This window comes from Parasteatoda tepidariorum, chromosome 10 (genome assembly GCF_982258835.1).
Source record: "Parasteatoda tepidariorum strain Cologne lab strain chromosome 10, Ptep-v5.0, whole genome shotgun sequence".
NCBI lineage: Eukaryota > Metazoa > Arthropoda > Arachnida > Araneae > Theridiidae > Parasteatoda > Parasteatoda tepidariorum.
In genome coordinates, this window is record NC_141764.1 from 12,056,161 (window position 1) to 12,071,256 (window position 15,096).

At 30.4% G+C, this 15,096-nt stretch overlaps 1 protein-coding gene across 3 annotated transcripts in view; it reads right to left on the reverse strand.

The window, feature by feature from the left end:
• Positions 1-389: 389 nt before the first annotated feature.
• LOC107453931 (uncharacterized) overlaps positions 390-15,096 on the reverse strand; it is a 35,816-nt gene continuing 21,109 nt past the window's right edge. The window contains exons 1-2 of one of the 3 annotated variants that reach the window (XM_016070952.4): positions 14,793-15,003; positions 390-2,687 (exon numbers count right to left, since the gene is read on the reverse strand). In XM_016070952.4, the coding sequence (XP_015926438.1) occupies positions 1,057-2,667 (1,611 nt within the window). In that variant the 5' untranslated portion in view covers positions 2,668-2,687; positions 14,793-15,003 and the 3' untranslated portion in view covers positions 390-1,056. Of the gene's footprint in view, positions 2,688-14,792; positions 15,004-15,096 lie in introns of those variants that run through there. The other 2 variants (XM_016070953.4, XM_016070951.5) reach the window with 2 other exon arrangements.

Genomic DNA, 15,096 nt, shown 5'->3' on the forward strand with positions numbered 1-15,096 from the left:
AACATTCATTAAACAATTTTGAAACCGGATAACCAAAATAATAGGCTTAATTTTCTTAAAAAATGAATAAAAATATAGATACTTGTAAACACTAGTATCTTCAAATAATAAAAAAATAAAAAATAAAATAATTCTTTGTGCAGATCTTGAAAAAGTTTTCCTGTTATAAAATTAATTAAAATAAATATTTAGAAAATTAATTAGCTTGCAATTAATTTCTATTTAACATTAAAACACGCAATAGTTTTATAACTACAACACAAACATTTGTATTTAACGCTTTTCCTCACAAAATTTAAAAGGTATTTCAGCTAAAAAAAATACTACATTTATTTCTAAATGTAGAACATGACCTGTCTTTAATAAATTTTGATAAATATAGGAGGTACATCGAAAAATTGTAAAAAAATATATAAAACAATTAAAAATTTTAAAAAATTTAGATGAAGGATTAGAGGAAAAGTCCAACGTTTAAAAAAATCACTTAATCTGTTTAGGTCCGGCTATGAAAGACCCTTCATGGTCCGGCTTTAGAAAGAAATCGTTTACCAGTCCCACACGCTCCGAGATTATAATGTTAGTATATACATACTAAAGAGTAAAGATATTCTAAAAGTACGTATATACTATATACTAAAGAGTAAAGCGCGTATATACTATGTAATAAAATGAGATGCAATACGTGGAATATTGAATAGAGATCATGTACTAGTGATCAGAAAGACTCGTTTCTTATATGATTCCATCGACCGTGACTGGAAAATCACGTGATGACGTCCGTGTGATCACGGTCCTGAACAGATTAAAAGAACTAGGGCTCATTAGGACTTTTTCTATTTGTACTTTTCTCTATAATGTTAAATGCCATAACCATTATGGCCTAAAATTAAATTTAGCATTTAAACTATATTTTAAAATTTGTCAAAGTTTTTAAAATTTTTAAATTGTCCCTTTAAAATCATTGAACACTGCTTTCAACTTCAAGCAGGAAAAAAAAATTAAAAAAAGGTTATTGTCCTAAAAAGTTGAGCACCAGTTTTTTCTTTTAGATGAAACTTAAAGACTAGGGCTCTCTGATCTATCACAAGTCCTAGATCCATTATTAAATGCGAATCCTCTGCTCAACCTCTCAACCTCGTCCTTAAGTTTGTCAATTTCGCTTCTCTGGTCATAAGCTGCCCTTTTAAATCCACTCAATTCAGCTTCCAACCTCAAATTAATGGTCTGAAATTCAGCCAACTTCATCCTGAGAAGCGTGTTCTCCTGTACGAGGTTCCTCGCCCTCGTGGCGATGGCGTCTTCTTTTAGACGTCGAGCGTCTCTGGAACGCTTTGCGGCTAAGTTGTTTTTCCGTCGCTTCTCGAAATAGGCAGCGTCCTTCTTTTCGTCGGGATACTTCTGCCCTTTCCGGCGTGCACTGTTGCCTTCAGAGCCCTGCTGAGGATTGTTGGAATGCTGTGATTCGTCAGAAAAGCAGTCTGAAGCATCGCGTTGGACCTCGATGGATGCATTAGATAGCCTAGAACTGGAATTAGATTGCTGGTGTGTGGGTGATTCATTTCTAGAGCTTTCAGTAGGATTATATGTGGTAGTAGGCTGCTGAGGTACCTCCTGGAATCTAGGAGGAATCATTGTTGGGCAATTCTGAAACGGATAATTTAGAATTTCTTGTTCATATATTTTGAAAGGCCGAGCAGCTTTTGATACCTTTCTATCACCATTTGTTTCAGTAGAGCCATATTTATATGCATGACCATTGAGAAGTCCTCCTTGACCACCTAGTAGTCCACCCTGACCATTCAAAAGTCCTACTTGACTGCTTAAAAGTCCACTTTGACCACCTAAGAGTCCTCCTTGAGGGGTTAGAATTCCTCCTTGTCCATTGATAAGTCCAGCTCCGAAAGATCCAGGAAGCATGCCTAAATATGGATTGTAGCTTGAAATGTTTGCTGAACACAAGCCTTCGTTTGGAATTGACTGGCCAAAACCATTTACCACACTTTCGTATTTTTTTGAGTGAGATCTATATTCTTTAGGAACACTTCCGATATTTCCAAAACCAATTTCAGAGTTTCCTGCATTTATAGGAACATCGTATGAATTCCGTGGGCTTTGTACGAATTTTCCAAAACTTGGCAAAGGTAAGTTGGGTACGGGTGTTTCTTTATGTCCATTTGTGGTTTCATCATTGTGCATATGCACTGTGGGATTTACAACTGAGACTTTAGGCCGACATGGGTTAAAAGTTTCAGGACTTAGTCTTGGTCCTGATTCGGAACAATCGACCACGTGATCTCTAGTATTATGTGACATTCTCACTGCTGTATTCTTTCCTCTCATTTCGAAATCAGAATTGGGAAAACTATTTGTGGGAGGAGATATAGGAGAAGATGTGGCTGAAGGTGACGATGAGGCAGATCTGGCTGAAGGTGGAGATATGGTTGAAGGAGGAGAAATGACTGAAGGAGGAGTGAATGAGTCGTTTCCATTTTTGACTGAAAAATCCAAAGGGGAATCTTGGGATTGTGAACTGTTACTCTTTGGAGGAGTTGAGACGTTTAGATTGCCCAGGTCGGGCTTCATCTCTCTTTCTTCATAATCAGCACCGCTTTTTCTTTTTTTAGGAGGCTGAGCTCGATATCCGTTGTAAAAGCTGTTGCCATCCATCCTTAACAAATATTGAGATACTGAAAATGGAAAAGAAAAAGAAATTTGGGTTAACTATTAGAATCAATAAAACAGTTTAAAAATCAAAATAGAAACCAGAAGTTATTTCAGTTACTTATTACTAAAACATGTATTCCGAATTAATACAGTCATGCATTATATTTTGAAGAGTGCAATAATCAAAAGCAATTGAAGGGGTAGAAGGCATAAAAGATGATAAATTTTAGGATTTTGAATTAATAAAATCTGTTTAAGCTGAAGAACTTAAATTTAATAACAATTTTCTTGATTTTTTTTTTTAAGTGTAGAAACAATGTGGGAAAATGGTATGCAAAAACAAAGGTGAGAAACAAAACTGGAGAAAACCGGAAAAAAAAGGATTAAAAACAAAACAAGGAAGCCACAGTAGTTGAGAGGAACAAATCAGAGTGAAATGTATTTCCAAGCGATAAGGAGAGTATCGGTCACTGTGCTCATTTTTTTTTTTTTTTTTTTCATCAAGTGATATGTTACCGCTTTAGTTTTTTGGAATTATTTATTTAATACCTTGCTAATAGTTAGATGAATTTCAGTTACATGAATAGTTATATGAATGCCATTTTGAAGGAATTAAATGTATTAATTATATATTCGAATGAAATTAGACATTTTTCTTCAAACACTAAATGTAATAATAAAATTTATTCAATGCTTACGGGGGAAAAAAATCTTTGAAAACGGGGGATTGACATATTTGTTGAAATTTAAAAGTTCAACTCCCTGAGGGATTGCTAATTTATATAGTATTTTTAACAATGCTATGGTATATTATAATACTTAATTTGCAATTAAAAATATTAAAAAAAAGTTATGAAATGTTCCTTTTAGTCGATTTCAATTTAAATTTTTTAGTTTAATTTTAGATTAATTTTTTAACTTCTTTAGAAAAACATCTAATTACGTTCGAATGATTATTTAATTAATAGAAAACACTTGCAGGAAAAAGATTAGTTTGGAAAAACTTCTTGAGAAGGCCAAGGCCCACCCTGGGCTGTAGAGCCATTAATGATGATGATTATTATTATTTAATTAAATTAAATTCGGATTTAACAACGCGAACAGGACGATGAATTTCTATAATAGTTAATGTGTCCCCCCCTTAACTTGTGCACTAGCTACTCTCTTCGACAAAACTTAAGAAGTAGTGTGACAGATTTTAATTTAAGAAAAAATTTATTAAAACTATTTAATTCATAAAATAATTTAATTTAAATCCAAATTTATGAAAATCATTTTTAAATTATCTCGGGGTACTAGAGAATTAATGGGATAGAACACCCCACAACTAGTTTTTCCTTATATTTTATATTTATTTTTTTATATATTTATTTTTGTTTATTTATTTATTTTATTCATTTACTTTATTTATTTATTCAGTTTATTTATTTATTTTATTTATATTATTTATTTTATTTATTTATTTTATTCTTTAAATTGATTACTTTCTTCTACATCTCAAATTGTCTGATTTAAATGACTAAAGATTTATGTAAAAAAAACTCGTATGCTTTTCAAAGTTGCATTAAATTAAGCATTTTATCTCTAGAAATCAGTAGTCTGAAGTAGCGCGCTACAAATAGTGAAATTACCGTATTCGCTATCCTTTTTTGTAACTTGTAGTGTAATGTTCTACTTTTCTAAAAAAAAAGTAGTGCAGTGAAAAGTGCGATGAAACACTAGTTTGTAGCTAATCCTAGCATTAGCTTAGTAAAGAAACGGGATTCTGAAGCAACTAATTTTTCGAATTTGAGACGTACAAATCTTCACAGGTCAGTCAATGAACGCTATTTAAAATGACCCTATGACTCTGAGTTGAAGGGAGCATATTTTCGATATATTTAATTTCTTAGAAGAAATTAAAAGTGCATTAAACATTTTCACGAAATTTCAAGTGTTTGAACATTTCCTAGCATTTCTTAAATTAAGTATTTGTTGTTGAGAAGGGCATGAAATGTTGAATTAAATAAACAAATTTAAAAAAAGCAACTTTTTCAGAAATATAAACTGTCTTATGTGAACATCAATAAATATTTCTAAATAATTCTTCATGCATAATATACATGAAGAATTATTTACAAATTGTCCCTGGCAAATTTATTAGACGTATGTAAATTATTCCATGTAAGGATTTAATTAAGGATTTCAGAATTAATTATTCCATGTAAAATCTTAATTATCTGGTGATACTGTACAGCATTATTGTTTTTACGCGACTGAAACTGGTTTGCACTTGCTTACGCTCGTGTATCAAATTGGTTAATGCAATACGTTAAAAATAAATACAAATAGGAAGTATATAAAAAATCTCCTGAATAAAAACCCATTACATGTATGTTTAAATATAAAAGTATTGCCTATAAACTCGTGCAGAACACGTAATTATTAAAAAACCACAGTGCGTCTAATAATTTGGTCTAATTATTATAATATACTAATATAATACCTTATATAATATATATAATATATCGTCTAATGTATCCAATCGTCAAATTTGTATCATATATCGTCTAATTTAACCAATTGATACACGAACAAGTGCAAACAGTAGCGTAAAAACGATAAAGCTGTATAGTGTATCACGTGATAATTAAGATTTTACATAGAATCTTAGAGTGCATCTAATAATTTGGCTATGGACAGTTGGAGAAAATTTAATTTTCAAGCAAAGATCAATTCTTTAAATTAGTGACTACATTTAGGAAATAGCTTGTGGTCACTACATTTAAAAAAAAAAGTAGTTGTAGTTGTAGTTAACGGGGGTTGTAGTTATAGTAAGTTACAAAAATGTAGTTTTTCCGGCTACAAGTGGAAAATGCCTTTAATTATAGCCATTTTAAGAGGCAGGGGTAATCTTTCTTGAGGCCTGATACTGTTTCATCACAGACATAAACCATCTAATGATTACACGTTTCCGGTATGCTTGTCAAAACTTTCTTTTCCAACAACTTGAATGAGTACAAATTATTCCTGGTCGTCTGCAACCGCCGTCACCCCCCTGGGAGGGTGGAAATTTCCACTGAGGAGATCATAGGAGGGGGGGGGGGGGGGGGGGGGGGGGGGGGGGGGGGGGGGGGGGGGGGGGGGGGGGGGGGGGGGGGGGGGGGGGGGGGGGGGTGGGGGGGGGGTGGGGGGGGGGGGGGGGGGGGGGGGGGGGGGGGGGGGGGGGGGGGGGGGGGGGGGGGGGGGGGAGGGGGGGGGGGGGGGGGGGGGGGGGGGGGGGGGGGGGGGGGGGGGGGGGTGGGGGGGGTGGGGGGGGGGGGTGGGGGGGGGGGGGTTCCAAAAGCAGGAGGAGGGATGATGACCGTCTCGTCTTGGTCAGTTCCGTTTCCCCTCTTTCTAATCTTCTCAGTTGGAGAATTGGAAAGAACAATGATGTAAATAATGACACAATTTCTTAGAATTTTGGGATTTTTTGTACAACATATAATTCTTTTTCATTATTAATATTTCCTAATTACTTGTTATATAACTGTAAATAATATAAAAAAATATTAAAAATTAATTTAAAACAAATTTCTGTACACATTAGTTATTCTTTAACAATCCGGTCATTTTGACCGCTTTTGGGCAATAAGTATATACTAAGTTTCAGTTTTTCTAGCGTTAATAACTAGGTCCCTTTCATATAAAAGGGGGAAAAATAATATGAAAAAGGTAACCTTAAAATTAGAGGAAGTTTATTTTTTAAAAAAACTTTATTTTGCCTTTATTGGATAACCTTTATACATGCTTGTTTGTTCGTTTTTTTTTAAACAAAATGACAGCTTACCTTACTTTATAAAAAAAAAATTTCCTTAAAAATTTCGAAAAAAACATATGACCGAATTTCTTGATAGTGCTTTCAAACCTATTTACTGTAAACTATTATGTCAAACAAATTTTGCGGAATGTTTACTCTTTTAAATTGAACTAAAAAAAAAAAAAATACAATTTTGAGAAGAATAACTTTTTTTAAGTCAACACTTTCTAATTATTACCTAATGAAATTATGTATGCCGAGATTTTGAAAGAATATTTAAAAGGAATAATAATTTAATTCAAAACAATGTATATATATGAAAGTTAATTCGTCGTGATGAAAATATATAATTTTAGTTTAACACCCCCCCCCCCTAAATAAACGTTAACCTTATCTCACCAACACTACCTTAAAATATATATATATATATATATATATATATATATATATATATATATATATATATATATATATATATATATATATATATATATATATATATATATATATATATATATATATATATATATATATATATATATATATATATATATATATATATATTTATTTATATATTCTATATATATTTAGCATTTGCTATATATATATATAGAAAATGCTAAGTATACTAATGATGAAAGTAGCATAAAACGTGTGGAAAAGCCGCCGTTCTGTGACACCACGGCGACCACGGCGCTGATGTAAAATATCCTCAGTAGTAGACGGATCATGGGTTAAAATTAAAGGGCCCTAACAGTCAAGCTAACCATGGGAATATTTTCGTGGTTGTCCTCTCTATGTAATGCAAATTCGGGATAGTTCCATCAAAAAGTCCTCCACGAAGGATAATTTCTCTCAATACTTGATCCAAGTGTTCCTTTGTCTTCTGGATTGGGTTCAAAATGACAAGGCTACGGAGTTGAGCATTAGTGATCGTTAACCCGAAAGATTGGGTCGACTGTTCAACGACCTCTATAAAATACTTAAAAAGTTAATCCAAAGCTGTTTCAATTAGGATCATTCCTGATAATTTATCTGTTCATTCTGTTTCTGCTGTCATCATTCTGTTAATTTATTTTGATAATTTTCATGTCGGTGGAAAAATCTCGTCCGATTGGCGATTTCTAAGTAGTTCAATAATGTTTTAAATATTGAAAGCTATTTGCCCGTTCCAAAGCTCAACAGATAATTCTTCACGGCATGATGAAATATATGTTTATGTTATGTACATATATAATGTCGGGTTAAAAAACTTTCTATGCCTCAGTTTGAAGTTAGTGATTATTAAAAAAGATTATATATAGTTTGAAACTATAACTTTCTCCCTGGTGTAGGACACTTAAACAGTGCCCTTTTTTTATTTTGCTTGCCAAGAGCATAGAAAAACAGTGTTAAAAATGAGGGGGGGGGGAGAACTTTTCGTTGCTTCTATTTAAGTGTTTCAGCAGCACCTGCTTTTCAGAAAAAATCTCTTCCAACAATGTCTTTTTTCGCACATCGTAAAGTAATTCCGTTTTGTTCGGTAGAAATAAATCTGTGAAATTGGCAGAAAAAAACGTTTTAGATCATTTTTTACGGCTTTCTAATTGCTTTCACAAACACTCTAAATACATAACATAGAACGAAACAAGACACCTTTTGGCGACAAAATGCAATAGAAATCCTCATGGGAGGTCTGCTGCAACTACTTTTGCTCACTGTAATATTTATCTAAGACATTTTAAATGTGAAGAAATAAATCTCTAGAGGAGGAGGGGGAAAGTCTAGGGGGGTCTTGTAAGGGGACCCCAGATAACGGCCACTTGCGTAACCGCGAAAGCCGGGATTTATTACGAAACGGTAGAATATTCTGTTGTTAACAATGATATCTGACCACAGGGTAATAAAAATAAAATAAAAAGTGTGCTAGTTATGGCACGAGTGGAGATACGGGTTTTTTTTTTTTTTTTTTCTCAAGAAAGTGATATAGATACTTCCCCTGCTCATGCTTTTCTTGGAAAAAAACTCCCCACCACATAAAGAAAAAGAAAAAAACTATACAACAATAAAAATTTTTTGTTCTACTACTTTATTTTTCTTTCTTGCTGTAAATACAATGTCTCATGCTGCTGAATATTTTAATAGTAGAAAGTGCAATTTTATATGCAAGCTTGTTATTTTACAGACAATTTTAACCACTGTGAAATTTAGATAGTTTACATCAATGGGGCTGCTCAAATATTGAGTAAGTAATTTTTAGGGAATCCCCCCTTCCCTCTTTGAAAGTATCAAAAAGCAAATTATAAACCCCTTCCACGCTTACGTAAAAGAAAGTTTTAACCCAAATGTCTTTTTTTTTTCTTTTGTTCTAACTGTAGTATTTTAATTTTAAGATTTATTTCGATTAATAAAAAATGTAACTATGCATTTAACAAAATTTATGTTTCAATTCATTTTGTTAAATTTTCAGCATGATAATTCTTTAGGAACTTTTTAAATTTCTTTTCCGTAGTCAAGTAAAAAAAAAAAAAAAAAAAAAAAAAAAAAACTTCGAAAAAAAAAATAATATAATTAAAAAAGATTCTCCTTGAACTTTCGAATTTTTTGATTTTGAATTTTTCCTCTTCTTTTCTCCTTTATTTTTGTTCAAAAAAAAAAGGAAAAAAAACTAGAAATAAGGTGACTTCTAAGTTTTAAATAATCATTGATCATACCCCTCCAACCCCCTCCCCTCCGTCAGTAAAAATAAGTTAATCGCAAGCAGCCTCACTCATTAGGTGCTTACGTAATATTTTAACAATTTTATCTTTATTATTTTTTTCATACTATTTAGGTTAATAATTTTTTTCCTGAAAAACTTATAACACTATGCCAGAAGTCACTATCAGACAATATTTTTTAAAAAATTTTTAGAAAATGAAAGAAAATAAAAAAGGGTGAAAGGACTATCAGTTTTTCACACATAAAATTAAAATTTAAAAAAAAATTTTTTTTTTAAACTGAAGACTTTTTTTAAACTAAATTTTTATGCTTTAGTACATTTTCAACTTTTAACACGACTCTTAATTGCTAATTAAGAATTTTATACAGTTAGTCTATAAACAAAAAATTTCAATTTTTTTCACTTAAAAATTTGGGATAACTAAAGTTCTTAGTTTAAAAGTATCGTTACCTATTTTTTACAGAAAATAATCTCTGAAAAGCATAGCACAAAATTTAGAATTAATACGACTAATTGGGATAAAACTAAGCATTCAAAAAATTGTTTGGGTCCATAAGAATAGGTATATATTAAAAAATACTCATTAAGTATAGTTTTTATGGAAAAAAATTCTTTATCCTATACGTTTAAAATACTTTTCAATTTCTTAAGTTCAATCACTTCAAGGTAAGGTAGGGTGTAACGTAGAGTATCGTGTACGAACGAATGTATAAAATAAAATAAAAAGTTTGCTTCGAATTCAAAGCAATAAAAACTGTGGCATTGTTTATTTTACTTGCACTTATTTATTCGCTTCTGTTTTTTTTTTTTTTTTTTTTTTTTTTTTTAATAAGTTCCGTTTGTGAAAATTCTCCAAAAATAAAGAGTAAAATTGTAAGTTTTGTCTCTTGATTTGCTTTAATTTGTGATTGGGTTAACTTTCGTGTATGAACTGCAGTCCCTATCTCATTGTCTTTTTTTAATGATATATTTAAATAAAAAATATTTAATAACTACCATATAACTTCTAAGTACATTTCATTTTTCAATTCTTACTTAATTACACCTTGATAACTTACAGCGAACCAAATGAATATTAAAATTATTTTAAGCCAATTCACCTGCTCTTAAAAGTAAATGATTCAAGGGAAAAAAACACAACGGAATGTGAAAAATCCCCATGAGAATTAGTACGCGTAAAAAAAATACATATAAATTGATTGTCCGATTCTATTCAGGGAACTGAACCCGAATTTAATGTAATTAGATTATTTTTCGAACGTAATTAAAGTTTTTTTTTTTTAAATTGAACTATTACACAAAGTTCAATTTTAGAAGTTATCTGAAAATATAACTTATAATAATTATTTACTTATAATAGTAAAACCAATTACATAATAGTATTAATGTAAATAATGTATCAATTAATACTAATTTTTCAGGATATTAATCTTTTAAACAGCAGAAAAAATCAACAAAAATCATAAATTATCTTAATTCAAAAGAATTATAATGAAATACGTAGTTGAAAAAGTATTATTATATCGCAAAACAGTAGGCATAGTTATTAAAATTTAAAACTTAAGACCCATCTTTACATCCTAGTAACTCAAAACGAACCAAATAAGATGGTACTATAACTATTTTAACACAACTACTTTAATATTTATATAATGTCTACATAATTAGTCTTCATAAAACCTTTAAAAAATTGTAATTTCATTCAAATAAATATTTAATTATATTAAGTTTTCAGTCATTTTTTCCGGTGTGTATTTTCGCGCTGTTCTTTTCGGGGATTTTTCTCGGAAATTGAAGTGAATATAGGTATTACTTTAATTCCTATGTTTAATTATTTGAACTCTGATATATTCAAGTCATAATAAAAGCAATTCAACTTCTTAAGAAAGGAGATACTATTACGGAGATCGGAAAGTAATGTCGTTTCGACACATTGAATATTCGTTAGTCTAAAAAACAAATTCATTTTTTTTCCGATCCGGAATTGAAGGATTGTTGCTAACGAAGGAGAATAAAATATTGATTAAAAAATAAAATCTTGATAACAAATATCAAATGCACCGAAACATTACTTTTCGGTCCATCTAATATATTTAGTACTATTATACAAGCACAGCTCCTTAAATAAGTTACAAAAATTTATTTTAAGTCCGTTATCGAATATAGCTTTATCATTTGAAGTCAAATGCCACACACTAATTATTTCAAATTTGAAAAGGTAAGATTAAAATAAACGGTTTGATAAGAACTCCACCTGCAGTAATTATTTGTTGCAACAGTTTCATGACACATCAGAAATCCTTTACAAGTGAAAATTTGCTGGGTGGTATTTGCTGAGAATAATCAAAGGGTAAAGCACTCTCCACGCCCTCAACAACAATGAACACACCACACACTGGGCCACACATTGACAGGAATGACGTTATGCTTAAAAAATGTGTGAATTTTCAATGAGCTAGTGACACATAATAGCACATGGTCCAGAAATCATTTTAACTACAGTAATTTCTTTTATAAAGAGTTAACGAGGAAAGGGACTTAACGAAATTGGATTCAAAACTCTCTTTTAAAGAGAAATATTTCATGAAATTTCTTCTTCATTCCTCAAATTGACTATTAAAATTCTCTTTTTGAATATTTTTGGTGTCCACGAAATTTGACGTTAATTTTCGGGCAGTAAAAACAGTTCTACGCGAATTAACTTACTTCTTTTGTAATCTACAGGAATAAAAAAAAACCATTGTGTTGTATTTTATTTTAAAACAGTCGTTGAACAGTAGACCCAATTTTTTGGGTTTGCGACTACTAATTTCCAACTCTGTAGCCTTGTAATTTTGAACCCAATCCAGAAGACAAGGGAACTCCTGGATTAAGTATTGGAAGAAATTTGCCTTCTTGGAGGACTTTTTATTGGAACTAACCCGCATATGAGTTACATAGGGAGGAAAAACTATGAAAAACCTCCCACGGTTAGCCTGATGGCAAGGGAACTCTGACCCATGATTCGTCTACCACTGAGGATATTTTACGTCAGCACTGTAGTCGGTTTCAACTTTTTATGAATTATTTTTTACTAACCCGTTTTTTATGAGCACTCAATTGTAACGATCAAACATTTTAACCCTTTAGCGCTCGTTGTAAGCCCGTTTGACTGTTAGTAATGCAAATTTTTTCTTACTTACTACCAGTCTCTTTATTTTTAATTTATGCTATTTTAAGGTTTGAAGGAAAATGGAAAGCTTCTTCTGATTGTTAAATACCAATTTGAAACTTTATTAAAAAAATATTTAAACTAAAGTATTTATTCGGCTGGGTTGAGGAAAGATGGCAGTTTTGTATTGTTCAGAAATTTATTTAACTACTGATTTATAATTTATAAATAAGAGTTATGATTTATATACTAAAAAAATATATAGCTAATATAAAGGATGGTGACAATAATGTAACAAGCATTTTTTTGTTGTTATTGATGGTTTTAGAAAATTTTTACCATTTTTAAAGGCTTTTTTTTTTTTTTTTAATTTTTTTGGGTCGAGCATCCCAAGCCCGATTATAGATAGCCCAATTCAAGTAATTTAAATTACCTAAAACAAAAACAAAAAATTTTTTTAAATCGTCATTTATGCCTATTTAGTTAAACTAAAAAATTTTGGAAAAACACATTTCTTTAACCTTGCTAAAAATAATATAATAAAAAATTTCCAACTATCAGAACTTAATGACGATTTTTTTTTAATGTACCTATACATCATTTAACGGAGAAAAATTTCCAATTCTGAGATGAAGTTAGGCTAAAATATTTAATAATAATTTTAATAAATATTTTTATAAGAATTATTGCTTAAAGAAAAGTTTAAGTAATAAGTTATAAAATTGGCAAAACTATCACAATAACAGCAGCTTGCTAAAAGAATGTATAATGCATTTAAGTCATCTATGGAACTATTTAAGAAGATTTAGCAATTTTTATATTTTTGCACTTTATTTAAAAAGTTATTAATGCAATGATTATTCCAAGAAGGAAAAAAAAGCATAATTTATTGTTCTTTCTTTGCTGTTTGAACTAAAGGGCTTGGAATAAAACAAACCTTGATTTTTAAGGTGAAATTTTTATATTACACGCTACCTAAGTCTTGTACTTTATAAGCTACCTGAATTTCTCCAACACAACGGACCAAATAATTTGAAAATTTGATTTATCATTCAAGTTAGATTGAACAAGAAACTTATATTTTTCTATTTACTTGATAAAATTTTGGGTTTTGATATTTCAAATTTCATAGTTTAATAATCATCAAATTTCATAGAAAACAATCGTCATGCAAAACATATGTTTATTTTCAATTTCTTTCTCTCTTTCCTCAGATAAATTCATCAAATTTTTGAAATAATTTTTGAACTAACTAGTAAATGTCATTATTTATAAATATTTAACTCTACAAGACCAAAATTTAAAAAAAAAATTTAAAAAAAGGAAGGATGAACGGAGAAAAATAATTTATTTAGGGAAAAAAAATTCAGAATTTTTTTTCTTAAATCTACCGTTTTATATTTAATAAGGTTATACCATAAATTTAAACATGACTGAATTGGTAAAAACAATAAACACAATAAAATCAGTAAAATTATATGTATTACATAATAAAATGCGGAACAATCTCTTTCACTATTTTAAACAAGCATGATTAACAACTAACTATATTATTTTCAAAAAATAACTCTAAAGTGCTGAATTAAAGTTATAAAAAATTTGAAATACACAAATATGAAATATACAAATATAAGTACACAAATAAAAGCATATTCACCTTGAAACGTTTTTAAAGTGGTAGCGAAATTGGGAAAAACGCTAACCGTGTGAAACCTTGGTTACCGCTTACTATTTTTTTCTGATCTTAGCAATCCAGATATTTATTCAAAATTTAGCAAAACATTTTTTAAATAATATAAAAAGACAGAACACTAAAAAATTAACTGAAAAGAAAATAAGAAGGCAGCATTTTCTACTGGATTGCGTACATATATATATACATGTTGAGGATTATGATGATGCTTCCTTATTTTTAACACACACAGATTACAAAACAATTAATAACTAAACAATTTTATGATCTAGAATTTTTTTTAAAAGATTTTACGAATTACCCTTTGTGGCTGCATTCAATTTATAGATAGTTGTCATACTGGGCGAAATTAGTTTTGTCGGATGCAAAATATTAAAGAAAAATGAAAAACTTTTTATGGGGTAAAAAGTATTCTTACGCTTAAGCACAATTCAAAAGTAATTGTCCTGAATTTTATCCAAGTTTAACGATTTTAGGCGAACAGTTTCCCTCAAGGCAATTTGATTTAAATTATTATTTCTGTAGGGGATCGAAGCAAACCTCTAACCAATTTTTTTTTCTTTTGAAAAGAAGGCAATTTATTGCAATCGATTTGAAAATGAATATTTACAATCATTTTTCTATTGTTATAATGTTTAAGACTATGAATGTAATATGCTATGTGATTAAAAATGTCAAACACAAGACTTATTACCAAATTTTTCCAAACATATTTTTCAAATTATTTTTTTTTTCAATTCTAGAATCAAGATCATGTAATTAGTTTGACAAAACAGTATATATATATAATCAAAAAAATTACCTCTTAAGATTATTTGTTGAAGTTGCTAGACAATCAGGCAATAGAAAGATGATAGTATCTGGAAAACGATCAAATCCGAAGCAATTATTGCATTGCTTGGGTGCTCTTTTGTTTAATGCTTTGAGCAGTTATCACGCACTATCCTTTTAAAAACCAACTTCGCAAACAAAATACGCAAGCCTTATCATTTAACTCACTTTACTTACGTACTGAAGTTCCTCCCACCAACCCCTTAGACCCAACAAGGGTTTAGTTCAGCCCCTACAAAATTTTGGGTCCTCACATTGGCTGCTTGGACTTTACG